General features: G+C 42.5%; 1 protein-coding gene across 1 annotated transcript; it reads right to left on the bottom strand.

Moving 5' to 3' along the window:
* Nucleotides 1-4,854: 4,854 nt before the first annotated feature.
* LOC133785820 (uncharacterized) lies at nt 4,855-6,224 on the bottom strand. Its single transcript, XM_062225035.1, has 2 exons — nt 5,811-6,224; nt 4,855-5,757 (listed from the first exon to the last, which is right to left on the bottom strand). The coding sequence occupies exons 1-2, from the start codon at nt 6,222-6,224 to the stop codon at nt 4,855-4,857; spliced, it is 1,317 nt and encodes a 438-aa protein (XP_062081019.1).
* Between the last annotated feature and the right edge of the window lie 7,693 nt (nt 6,225-13,917).

Below are 13,917 nucleotides of genomic sequence, written 5' to 3'. Positions count from 1 at the left end.
TAGTTTGCCATCTCCATGCCAAGGTGTATGGAATTCATCTTGAAACAGACATCTTGATAACTGGCCCACTCAATCATGCGTTGTTGGTGTGTTTGGAATTCAGTATAGTGAGCATGCAACTCTTGAGAGGTAATGTACATGGATTCATCCACAAATTTATACGGTCCTCCAAGGTCATATTTTTGGTTGATGGTAGTGGCCTAGCCTGAGTTTGAGAAGATGAGCTAGCCCCTGCAGTGTCAGTGACCTTGAAGTGAGTGATGGAATATCTATATAGTATATGCATGGGCTGCAACAAAGGCTCTGAAGGATCCCATTTCACACTATTTTGAGCACACATGGCGGTAATGAGATAGGGATGGTAGAATCCCTTAGAAACATGTCTGAAACTGTTCTGAATGGAGGACTTGATAATGGGCCCCGCATCAATTGTTTTCCCCTTCAAGATGACATATAAAAGTACGGCAGTATCCACATTCACATCACTGACATATTTAGTGGGAAATAACTTTGCATTAATAAACTTATGCCAGGCTTTTTCAATAACTCCCATCGCCTCTCGCTTAAACTTAATGGGATGACTTGTTTCAGTTAACTTCCATTGGGTATTTGGCTTGCACATAAATTGGATAATCTCATTAAAGTCAGGATTATCAACTATTTGGCTATACTGATTATTATCTATGCTAGGAAGCCCATAAAATTGATTTATGGTTGCACTTGAGAAATTCACATTAACCCTTCGCACTGTAGCCATAGCTGTGACTTGAGAAATTCCATTAGCATAAAACTCTCTTACTATAGGGATTACTGCAACATTGGGTTGTGAACAAAATTTCATCCAATGACTTTTCTCAATATGCTCCGCAATGGATGGATACCCATGACTAATCGCCATATCAAACCCCCTCTCTTCAATCATCGTTTTCTGTTTCACTACCGCATCTTGATAGCGTTTGAATGCCTCCTCAGAAATAAATTTGGTGGCATCAAATTGAACCTTAGATGAGGAAGCACCTTTGGTATTCTTTCTAAATCACTTTGGTGCCATTCTTAACTTCAAAACTCAGGGATAAGCTTCCTTTAACAAAATAATTAAGCACTAAGAGAATAATTCAAGATACCCCAAAAATATCAATTCAAACTCCTCTAATTACTCTCACCAAATATCTACTAAACAAATAAATACTTCCTCTTCAAAAATATTCAATCATTTCCCCTTAAAACTGAAACACACTTCTCTTAGGACTTTCATCAAACACTTAATAGGCATAGACTAATCCAATAGTGGAAACTTATATTGTAGTAATTCAATCTCCCCAAAATTGAAATTATCACCAATATAACAATATAAACAACTATTCTAAGCCAATGATCACATTATGTAAGTAATTCATCCACCAAAAACCATATAATCCAAAATACCCCAAATCTTATTCTTCAATACTGAAAACTCAATAATAAAATAATCAAGAGAAGCTACTTACTTGTGATTGACTATAGAAAGTCTTTGAAAGCTTGATTGTGTCAATGAAGCACCTTGAAACTAGTTGAATAACCTTAATTGTCAAATTTGGAATTATGGAACTTTAGGTTTTGAAAGGGAATTTTTTTTAGAAAAGGAGAATTTTGGTGAGAATAGATGAAAAGTGGTAGAGAATGAAGATTGATGATGAGAATTGTGATGATTTTGGGGAATAATTTGAGTGAAAATTAGGGAAAATGATGAAATTTTGTGTGAAAATGAGAGTTTTTCGGTTTTGGGGTCTTTGATTGTGTAATAAGTGGAAAATAAATGAAATGAGAGTTTTTTTTTAAAAAATGGTGCTGAAATCGCACAGTGGCCACGACCATTACGTTTTGTTCTCCAGGTCGCAGCTTGGAATAGGGCTGGTCACGGCCACAGGCCATTTGGCCTAAATATATATTTTTTTATAAAATTAAAACTAATTTGAAAAAGAAAAAAATTACATGAAAAAAAAAATTAAACAAAAATGTCTTAAAAAAAATAAAATAATATAGATAAACTTTAGCTAAGTTTAACGTCGCTAGCTCAACATAAAACCTTTTCATACCTCATCAACATATTTTGGATCGAAGAGGTGAATCACAATAGCTTGTTCCTCCTCAAAAGACTCATAATAAGGCTTAAATATCTGGCCATTTACCTTGAGTATTTTTCCCGTTGATGGACTTGAAATTTCTACCGCTCCATGAGGATAATGATGTACCACTATGAATGGTCCAACACATCGGGATTTCAACTTACCCGGAAAGAGTTTGAGACGAGAATGATACAATAATACTTTCTATCCCGCATCAAACGTTTTCTGAATAATTCTATTTTGATCATGAAAGGCTTTGGTATTTTCTTTGTAAATCTTAGAGCTCTCATAAGCATCATTATGAATTTCCTCCATCTCTTGTAATTGCAGCATTCTTTGTTGGCCTGCATTGTCCGTCTCCATACTACACTTTTTCATAGCCCACCAAGCTTTATGCTCCAATTCAACTGGTAGATGACAAAGCTTTCCATACACCAACAGATACGACGACATACCAACCGGTGTCTTGTAGGACATGCGATATGCCCATAGAGCATCATCTAATCTTATACTCCAATCCTTTCTATTTGGATTCACCGTCTTTTCAGGAATAGACTTGACTTCTCTATTCGATACCTCAGCTTGGCCATTTTCTTGTGGGTGGTAAGTAGTGGTTACTTTATGAGTCACTTGATAGCACCGAAATAAAGCTTCAATCATTTTATTGCAGAAGTGAGTACCTCAATCACTAATTATTGCCCTTAGAGTACCAAATCTCACAAAGATATTTGATCGAATGAACTCAACCACTGTTTTAGAATTATGCGCTTTAGTTGTTTTTGCTTCCACCCACTTAGACACATAATCCACCGCTAAAAGAATATACTCAAAACTGAATGACGATGGAAATGGTCCAATAAAATCAATGCCCTTTACATCAAAAATCTTGATAATAAGTATGGGAGTTTGAGGCATTTGATCCCTAGCAGTAATATTACAAACTCATTGACAACGGTCACATGCCTTACAATATGCATATGAATCTTTAAAGATGGTAGGCCAATAAAAACCGCTGTCTAAGTACTTTATGGGTTGTTCTTTTTGGTCCAAAATGACCTCCACAAGCATGAGAATGTGAGAAAGCAAGGATAGATTAAAATTCAGAATCAGGAACACACCTTCGAATGACTTGATTAGTACAATGTTTCCATAAATAAGGATCATCGCAAATATAAAACTTATCATCATGCTTAATCTTGTTCTTTTGAGCTTTTGTTAGGTCTCTTGGTAACTCTTTAGTGGCTAAATAATTAACAATATCAGCAAAACATGGAATAACTTCTTTAAGAGCCAGGAGTTGTTCATCGGGAAATTTTTCATTTCATTGCAAGTTATCTTCATCCCGAATAAGTCTGCTTAAATGATCAGCCACCAAATTTTCTAATCCTCTCTTATCTTTTATGTCAAGATCAAATTCTTGTAGAAGGAAAATCCACTGAATATGTCTAGGCTTCGCTTATTTCTTAGCTAGTAAATATTTAAGAGCTGCATGGTCAGTGTAAACAATAACTTTAGTTCCAATCAAGTAAGACCAAAACTTTTCTAAAGCAAAGATGACCGCTAAAAGCTCTTTCTCCGTAGTAGAGTAATTCAACTGAGCATCATTAAGAGTTCGTGAGGCATAGTATATAACATGAGGAACCTTACCAACTCTTTGCCCAAGGACTGCTCCTACTACATAGTCACTAGCGTCACACATTATTTCAAATGGTAACTCCCAGTTCGGTGGCTGAATAATAGGTGTTGATGTCAAGGATTCCTTCAATTTGTTGAATGCAAACAAACATTTATCATTAAATTCAAATGTCACATCCTTTTGAAAAAGATTGCATAAGGGAGAAGTACTCTTTGAGAAATCATTTATAAACCGCCTATAAAATCCTGCATGACCAAGAAAGGATCTTATTTCTTTCACACTTGATGGCGGTGGAAGAGAACAAATGAGATCAATTTTTGCCTTGTCCACTCCAATCCCTTTTTCCGAAATAACATGCCCCAAAACAATACCTTATTGCACCATAAAGTTACACTTCTCCCAATTCAATACAAGATTAGTGTAAATGAATCGTTTAAGAACTAGAGTTAAATTGTGGAGGCACTTATCAAAAGAATCATCATAGACACTGAAATCATCCATAGACACTTCTATGATGTTCTCTATGTAATCTGAGAAAATACTAACCATACATCACTGAAAAGTGGCGAGAGCATTGCATAATCCAAATGACATTCTACGAAAAGAAAATGTGCCAAATGGGCATGTAAATGTGGTCTTCTCTTGGTCTTCAAGAGCAATAACAATCTGATTATAACCTGAATAACCATCAAGAAAGCAGTAATAAGTATGTCTCGCTAACCTTTCAAGCATTTGATCGATGAATGGCAAAGGGAAGTGGTATTTTCTGGTTGCAGTGTTCAACTTTCTATAATCAATACAAACTCGCCAAACTGTTTAGACTCTTGTGGGCACTAACTCATCCTCATCATTCTTTACCACATTGATGCATGATTTCTTAGGAACTACTTGAACTGGACTCACCCACTTGCTATCTAAAATAGGGTAAATCTCACCCACACTTAAGAGCTTCAGTATCTCCTTCTTAACTACCTCCATCATAGGTGGATTTAACCTTCTTTGAGCTTCTCTAGAAGGCTTGGATCCATCTTCAAGAAGAATATGGTGCATACACATAGTTGGGCTTATTCCCTTGATATCTGCTATGGTCCACCGTATGGTTGTTTTGTATTCCTAAAGCACCCTTATCAAACGATCCTCTTGTACTTGGGTAAGTTGTGTGGTGATAATAACCGGCAATGTCTCTTTCTCACCCAAGTAAACATATTTGAGATGCTCGGGTAGTGGTTTTAATTCAAGCTTAGGTGGTGATTTAACAGATGGTTGAAGTTGCTCATGACAAACAGGCAACTCTAAGAATGATACCTCTTTAGAAACCTCTCCACCACTATTAAGTGTAGCCACTATCTCCTTTACTTCGGTAGTGACATCATATTTCTTCAAGTCTATTGGTTCCCTCAAAACAACATCTAACCCATCCTCTTCATGTAAATCTAGAACTCTTTGTGACAATGAGTCCAGAATATCAATTGAAGAAACTGAATGAACATCACTTGGATACCGCATGGCCTCAAAAATATTAAAGTGAATCACCTCACCATCAAACTCCATGGTCAAAGTTCCCTCATGAACATCTATCTTAGTTCTAGCTGTCTTTAAGAATGGCCTTCCCGATAATACTGGTGTAGAACATGGAATTGAGTCATCTTCCGTATCAAGAATGTAAAAGTCCACCGGAAAAACCAATTCACTTACTTTAACCAATACATCCTCTACTACTACCCTTGGATAGGCATTAAAATGATCCGCTAATTGTATGATCACCCTCATTTCTTCCAGTGGTCCCAAAATCAAATAGGTATAAATAGAGTAAGGCATTACATTGATTGAAGCACCCAAATCTAAAGTACATATTTCAATCCTTTTATTGTCAATAGTGCAAGGAATAGTGAAGGTGCTAGGATCCTTACACTTTGGTAGAAGTTTCTTTTGAAGAACCACTGAAACATTTTCCCCCACACTCACCTTTTCATTCCCTTTTAGCTTCCTCTTATTGGTGCATAACTCCTTTGAAAACTTTGTATATCGAGGTACTTGCATAATGTGGCATCAAGTAAAAGAATGTTTACCTTAACCTTGCGAAAAGTCTCTAGTATTTCCTGTTCATCTTCATCTTTCTTTGTCTTTCTCAAACGACTAGGAAATGGAGGAGTAGTGACATAAGTGGGAATAGTTGGTTTAGGGTTGAGTGTTGTGGTTGGGGTTTCATCTTTGTCTTTTTGGGCAGATTGGATAGGAGGTAATGGGATAGTGGGTGGATCATAAGTCTTGCCATCTCTTAATGTGATGGCATTAGCATTTTCCCTGGGGTTCCGAACAGGCTGTGAAAGTAATTTTCCTTGATTCTGTGGCTCACTTTGACTTAATGAAGTGACAATTTGACTCATAGTGTTCTCTAAATTTTTCAGGGATGCATGAGCGCCTTGAAGAAGTACTTGAGTTTGTATATTGGAGGCTACTATCATTTTTAGCATATCCGCCATTGATGGATCTTGAGCTTGTGAGATAATAGGTTGTTGAGACTGAGGTGTATAGGTTTGCTATTTTCTTTGTTGATAAGGAAACCCTGGTGGTCTAGTACATATAGTTTGTTGTTGATTCTCATATCAAAGATTAGGATGTTCCTTCCATCCTTTGTTATAAGCTATAGCATAAGGGTCATACATTTGCCTAGGTTGCCCTAGGAATCCCCCCATTGCATTTACATACTCATTGGTATCCTCTTGAAGTGTGGGACATGCATCAGTAGGATGCCCCACCAACTGACATATGCCACAAGGTCTCACTTGCTGACCTACAGCCATTTGTTGAACCATACTAGTTAACTGTGCAAGCTGCTGCTCTACTTTAGAGTTTGTCTTATTTAATCCCTTAACCGATACTTCTTGACAAACTCCAAACTATTGAGAATTAGCTGCCATATTAGAAATTAAACTCCTAGTTGCAGCAGGGGTCTTGTCCACCAATGCTCCCCCACTTGCTGCATCAATCATGATCCTATCCAATGGAAATAGTCCTTCGTAAAAGTATTGAATCAGGAGTTGTTCACTTATTTGGTGGTGGGGGCAGCTAGCACATAGCCTCTTAAATCTCTCCCAATACTCATATAATGACTCCCCAGTCTGTTGGCGAATGCCACAAATTTCCTTCCTTATACTACCAACCTTAGATGCTGGGAAGTAACACTCCAAGAATAATGTCTTCATTTCATTCCAGGTATTAACAGTGTTGACGCTGTTCTTCGCCAACAGGTAATTAATAGAATAAGAGAGTGGGATTAGTGCTAAGTAATGAACCGTAACAGACGAATGATCTTAAAATAAAATGGTGACACGAATATCTTTTTAGGTGGTTCGAAGGTTAAAATCCTTCTACTCCACCGACCAATATTATTGCTATCTTTTTGGTATTCTTTTCAGGGTATTTCTTTATACAATAGAATCCAACCCTTTGCAACTCCAAGGGTCTCCATATTTATAGGAGAGGGCACCTAGGGGTTGGCAAGGGGGTTCATCCCGTGACCTTCTTACCCATCATGTCACTTTTGTGACATTCATGATTAATTCCTAAAACCTGACAAATGAAGTGTGGTCTAATCAATAGGTAAGGGGATAATGGCCGCAAGGCCCGACCCAGTCGTGGGTGCCTGAACACGCACATTTATGCTGCATGTCCGAGAATTCAGGGATATATCAGACACGTGATGTCTGATATATGCACGTTTACATTGCGTGGTTGACTTAATAAGGGGTCACAGATGCCAACTCAAGCTCGTACCTCGAGCTGGATGTCTTCTTAGCCCGCGGTGTCCATACTTCTGACCTGACTCCTTAGTAACCTTAGTAAGCCTTTGGTTACCTCGAGCTAAAGATGTAGGACCTGGTAACAGCAGCTCCGGGTACATGGCATCTACATGGCTGATATATAATTATGTCATTTCTCAGCTCGCTAATAGCCCGTGGATAATTAGGGCGTACATTTGCCCCCCAAGCCTCTGCTCGTGGCACACAACGTCACCTGGGGCCACAGTGGGGGCTTTTAGGCTTCTTTGTGGACTCTTCACATCCCGCCCATTACGCAGGCGTCGAATACGTGGAGCATCATGGTTGGTGATGGTGCGTCTTCCGAGAACCGCATTAAATGGCCTAGCCTATACCCGGTCGTCGTTTCGCCTTTCGAGTAGTGATCCTCGTATCCTACACCAATGCAATCCAACGGCCCTCCTCATTTGGCATGTTACGTATATAAAAGGGGTGGCCACCTTTCGCATGGGCCACCAGTTTATTTGAAAGTTTTCTCATTTCTTCATCTTCTCAGTCTCAAAAAACCCTCTCTTTCTTCTGGTTACTATTCCCAGCGTTCCAGAAGTTCAGGCACGAGAGCTCCTTTGAGGCTTTGGCACCAGCAATTTCAGCAGGACTCCAACCCAGACGACCCTTCAGCCTCATCACAGCAAAACATTCTGTAAGTTCTTTGCTTGTGCATGCTTTAAATTTCTTCTTCACTGTTGCTTAGGTAAATTGTTTCTGTAGCCGCATGCAGTATTTTGCTGGTTTTTTGTGGGTATGATATGCGTAGGTTTTTATTCTAGGGCATTGACCGTAGAAAAAACCATTTAGGAGTACGACTCAAAGGGTACACCCTCTGGGGAAATTTTCTGGGTAGAGATTTTGTATGCCTGTTTAAAATAACCAGCTTTTAGGGTGCAAAACTGGGTAGCTTAGGGGACACGCTTCACAGGCGGTTTTGCACTGTTTGCCTACTGAAACTTTCCTTCCAAGGAAAACTTTGACCCTGACCCTCCTAACGCACGGATTTCGAGTAATCGTGGATCCGTTGGGAGCACAGGCATGTGTTCATAGAACCGCGTGGTCTCACTCTCCACGGACTGAGAATACCTCAGCCCGTGTAAAGGAAACACTTCGCGTCAGATTCTTTCTTATGCTTAGGTCGCCCTTTCTCAATTTTCTTCTTTTGCTCGCTAGGCGACCAGATGCGACCAAAGAAGCACGCCCCTAAGAAGACTGCTGGCAGCTCGTCTTTTCAGCAAGCCAAAGGAAAGGAGGTGGTCACGGACTCTCCAATCCCCATTTTCGGTCCAGCCGTGGAGCATGAGCTTGAGGTGGGGCCCGACGCTTTCTTCGAGGCCGAGAGGATCATCTCGAAGGTCACCTCCCAGGGGAAAGTGAAAAAGATATTCCTTTCCCACAACATCAAGATTGGGAGGGGCTCCCTAAACGCCCGACCTCCCCTTGAATGTGAGTAAAGCTACGCGCTGCTCGACGAGGAGTACGCCGCTTGGAGCGACGAGCATTTCAAGGCTAGGGCCTTCCTTCCGCTGGACCAGTACTTCGCGGATTTTCTTAATTACGTGAATTTGGCTCCTTTCCAGCTCCCCCTAACTCATATCGCTTGTTAGCGGGGCTGAAATACCTATTCTTGAAGCAGGAATGGGAGGTCTCCACACTGGCAGACATCCTCTACTTCTTTTGCCTCAAGGCCAGCCCGGAGCAGCAGGGGCGAGGCGACAGGTTCTACTATGTGACCTGTTTTCCAAACACGGCTGTGGTCATCGAGATACCCAGCCACCCCAACGACTTTAAAGACCAGTTCTTTATGTCTAAGGGGTTTCGCAACTTCGAACACCACTATTTCAACCGCCCTCGTAAGTATCTTCTATTCTTAGCTCATAAGTTGATTACTGACTAGCTTCTTTTATTAGTTCCTGATCTAGAAACCAACATGCAGCCATTTTTGCGAGGACGGCCAAGTCCGTGACCCTCGAAGGTCAATACGAGACATTGGCGGGGCTATCCCCCAGCAAAAAGGACTATCGTCAGCTCGTGTCCGATGAGACGATGCTGGCATGCAAGCTAATCTCCCCAGGCTAGACTCTGGCCTTGAGGAGACCGCGGGGCCTCCCTCCAGCTCGCGAGATGGTGCCCATCCCCGAGGAGGAGGCTACGGGATAAGAAGAGGACGAGGAGGACAAGGTGCCCCTCGTGCGGTGGAAGCGGGCGCTGGAGGTCGCCCAAGAAACAAACGTGGAGAGGGCCCGGTCTGGAGTAGCAACTAAGGTAATCCTTATATGTTTAGGGACTTAGATAGGGCCACCGCAGACCCTTGGCTAGCTAGGTTCAATCCCAGCCAGCCCGTTCATTGCCATCGAAATGACCCGGACCATGACATAACCTTACTCCAATGCGTCGACCAGCTCGTGCTGGGGCATGACATGAGCTGCCCTAGGGGTACTGTAGTCGTAGATAATACCCTAGCCTTTAGGCCGATCTTTTTTTAGGAGTATGGGACCAATCTTAGGTCGTGGCCCTCCCTCCTGGAGGGTGTGGTAGCTCTGGGTATTAGGCAGTACGTAGAAGAGTCTAGTCCTGAGCCAGATTCAGACCCAGAGCCTCTTCCAGCCTGCGAGGTCGTTATCTTAGACTCCCCTACTACAGCTCCGGGGCCAGTGGTCGTGACTATAGATTCCTCCTCTAGCTTGGAGGGTAGGATCCCTTTCAATACATACTTGAGCTTTGTTTTTCCCTTTTATTTTTGTTGTTTTGCATAAATATTTCTACATGTATATTAATGCTGTCTTTGCTTCTACAGAGGAGATGTCTCAGCCCGGGAACAACGATTTGCGAGTTATGTTCCCTGGAGGGAACCCTTCTTCCGGGGCCTTCGGGCCCATGGTAAAAAAGCTCCAGCTGGCGAAGAAATCCCTCAGGACTAGCTCCAAGTCCCCTGCAAAGGGGAAAACCCAAGCCCCAGCTGCCCAGGAGAAAGTGCCTCCACTCCCTCCTGCAATGGAGAAGATGCCCCCACCTCCTCTGCGAGCTCCCGCCTTTGTTCGGGAAACGGAGGTGCCCCCCGGGACCTTGTTGACCACAACCCCCGAGGTGCACATTCCGGTGAATCCTCGGGCTTTGGAGAAGATTCTTGATGTCTTTCGTGGGACGGTCTACGAGACGGCTTACAATGCCACCGAGAGGGACCTGCGGGCGATCGAGACAAGGAGCCCGGAGAACATGATGGAGTCTTCGCTGGGGATGGCTTTCACGGTAAGTTGGCCTTGCCATTTGTATTCCTTGCTCGTATGCATCACATGTTTGTTGTTGCCTTATTATTTTTTTGTCTTGCAGGGTGCCTTGGCTCTCCACCAGAGCATATCCCGATCTAGGGCCAGGCTCGAGGACATGAGAGGCGAGCATCAGACTGCTTTGGCTGCCCTTAAGACTGCCCAAAAGCAGGAACAGTATGCCAACGATGCCCTGGCGACTATGCAGGCTGAGCTAGACGCATCTCGACCTAAGCTGCAAGAGGCTGAGGCTACCAAGGTCGCCCTAGCCACTGCAAGGATTGAGCTCGAGGAGGCCAGGGCCACTCGAGCCGTGCTGGCCGCCGCGAAATCCGAGGCCGAGGAGGCCAAGGCCGCCCTGGCGACGGAGAGGGCAGCTTCCAGCTCCTCCATGGTGGCTATGTTGTACCACTGTTGGGTCTTCAACCCGGATGGTGACTTCTCCTTTCTGAGGCGGACGCATGGTAGTCCTTTCTGGAGAAGTTCAAAGCTCGTCTTCAGCAAGAGGTGCCCTCCGAGACCGGGGAGACTTCCATAGCCACCGAGCAGGAGGGCGAGGTGGTGACCTCATCGGAGCAGCCTAGCGGGGCCTAGGACTTCTCTTCTCTTTTTACCATTCAAACATTTTTTTTTAACTTTGTATTGTGAGGTTTTCTAACCTCGAGACAATTGGTTTTATCAACTTTATTCTTAATTGATTTACATCCTTTTGCCTCTATCTCATTTCTCTTTTAATACTCTTAGTTTCTGTTGGTGCTATGATTGACTTTTTATGCTTTTCTAGGAAAAAACATGCTAATCAATTTTGAACCAACTTCTAAGATAAGTCCTGGTTGTATCCTGGACATTAAATTAAAAACTTAGTTCGTGTTAATTTTTTATTAATATCTCGTGCTTTTTAAGAAAAACAACGATCAATCAATTTGAATTAACTTCTAAGTTTTAGGACATGGTTATATCCAGAACGTTAATTTGAAAACTTAGTTTGCGTTAATTTTTTATTAATATCTCGTGCTTTTTAAGAAAAACAACGACCAATCAATTTGAATTAACTTCTAAGTTTTAGGACCTGGTTACATCCAGGACGTTAATTTGAAAACTTAGTTCGCGTTAATTCTTGATTAATATCTTGTGCTTTTTAAGAAAAACACTGATCAATCAATTTGAATTAACTACCAAGTTTTAGGATGACCCGGTTATATCCAAGATACGACTTAGTTCGCGTTAATCCTTTATCAATATCTCGTGCATTTTAAGAAAAAAAATGATCAATCAATTTGAATTAATTGCCAAGTTTTAGGATGACCCGATTATATCCAGGATACGACTTAGTTCGTGTTAATCCTTTATCAATATCTCATGCTTTTTAAGAAAAACAACGATCAATCAATTTGAATTAACTTCTAAGTCTTTAAGATGACTTGGTTGTATCCAGGCACCGTATGCCCCCCAAGTAATTAGGAAAGGGTCTTTCGTGGTTACTTGAGATTACATCCACAAATATACACAATAATGAAAAAAGATTTAATTTTCATTGCTTAATAAACAAAAGATGGCCTTTCTGATTAAGTCTTACAAGGGTATCACTGATAATATTTCTTCAGATGGATTGTGTTCCAAGTTCGTGGGACTGCTTCTCCATTAAGCCGAGCTAACTTGTATGTTCCTTCCTTTATGACCTCGATTATTTGATATTGCCCTTCCCAGTTCGGTCCCAATACTCCATCTTTGGGATCTTTACTGGCTAAGAAGATTCTCCTGAGGACCAGGTCGCCAATGCTAAAGGCACGTTTTCTGACCTTTGAGTTGAAATAACGAGTGATCTTTTGCTGATAATGCGTGAGCTGGAGCTGTGAATCTTCTTGTCTTTCATCAATCAAGTCGAGGGACGCGCAGAGTAGTTCATGATTGCGGTCCTGGTCATACGCCTGGACTCTATGCTAGGCTACCTTTACCTCGACAGGAAGGACCGCCTCACTCCCGAAAGCTAGGGAGAAAGGAGTATGACCTGTCGGAGTTCAATGCGAGGTCCGGTACGCCCACAGTACCTAGGGGAGATGTTCTGGCCAGACCCCCTTGGCTTCGTCCAGTCTCTTCTTAAGGCTCGCCTTTAGCGTCTTATTGACGGCCTCAACCTGCCCATTTTCCTTAGGATAGGCCACGGAGGAGAAGCTCTTTACAATTTCGTGCCTCTCACAGAATTCGGTGAAGAGGTCACTGTCGAACTGCATTCCACTGTCTGATACAATCTTTTTTGGCAGCCCGAACTGACAGATAATGCTTTTGACAACGAAGTCGAGGACTCTCTTTGAAGTGATTGTTGCCAAGGGTTCTGCCTCTGCCCATTTGGTGAAGTAGTCGATAGCCACCACTGCGTAACGGACCCCTCCCTTTCCAGTAGGGAGGGCGCCAACCAAGTCGATTCCCTAGACCGCGAATGGCCACGGGGACAAGATCATCTTCAGCTCGACTGGTGGAGCTTGGGCAACTGTGGAAAATTTTTGGCACTTTTCACATTTCTTGACGTAAGAGATCGAGTCCTTCGACAGAGTGGGCTAGTAATATCCTTGCCTCAAGACCTTCAGGGACAATCTTTGCCCCCCAGTGTGATCTCCGCAAAAACCCTCATGCACTTCTTGTAAAATGGTCTTTGCTTCGCCTGGCAGAACACATCGTAGGAGGGGTAGAGAGTGCCCACGCCGGTATAGCATCCCATCTATCACCGTATACCTTGGGGCTTGGTAAAGTACCCGCCATGCGTCATTATGCTCTTCAGATAACTTTCCTTCGGTGAGATATTCGAAGATAGGGGTCATCCAGGTCGGTCTGGCATCGATCATCTCGACCTCCGCTGCGACTTCTATGCTTGGTTTCTCCAAGAACTCTATCGGTACCAACCCCAAAGTCTCCATCTCCCCGGAGGTAGCGAGCTTTGCGAGGGCATCTGGGTTGGCATTCTGCTCCCAAGGTATCTGCTCGATTGAGCCCCGTTTAAATGCAGACAGCTCGACTTTTACCTTGGCCAGGTAAGCAGCCATCCTGGTTCCCCATGCTTGGTATTCGCCTAGCACTTGGTCTACCACGAGCTGGGAATCGGT

The sequence above is a fragment of the Humulus lupulus genome, chromosome 6 (assembly GCF_963169125.1).
Source record: "Humulus lupulus chromosome 6, drHumLupu1.1, whole genome shotgun sequence".
Lineage (NCBI taxonomy): Eukaryota > Viridiplantae > Streptophyta > Magnoliopsida > Rosales > Cannabaceae > Humulus > Humulus lupulus.
The sequence above is the reverse complement of the archived record's forward strand: the minus strand, read 5'-3'. Positions and strand labels throughout refer to the sequence as shown.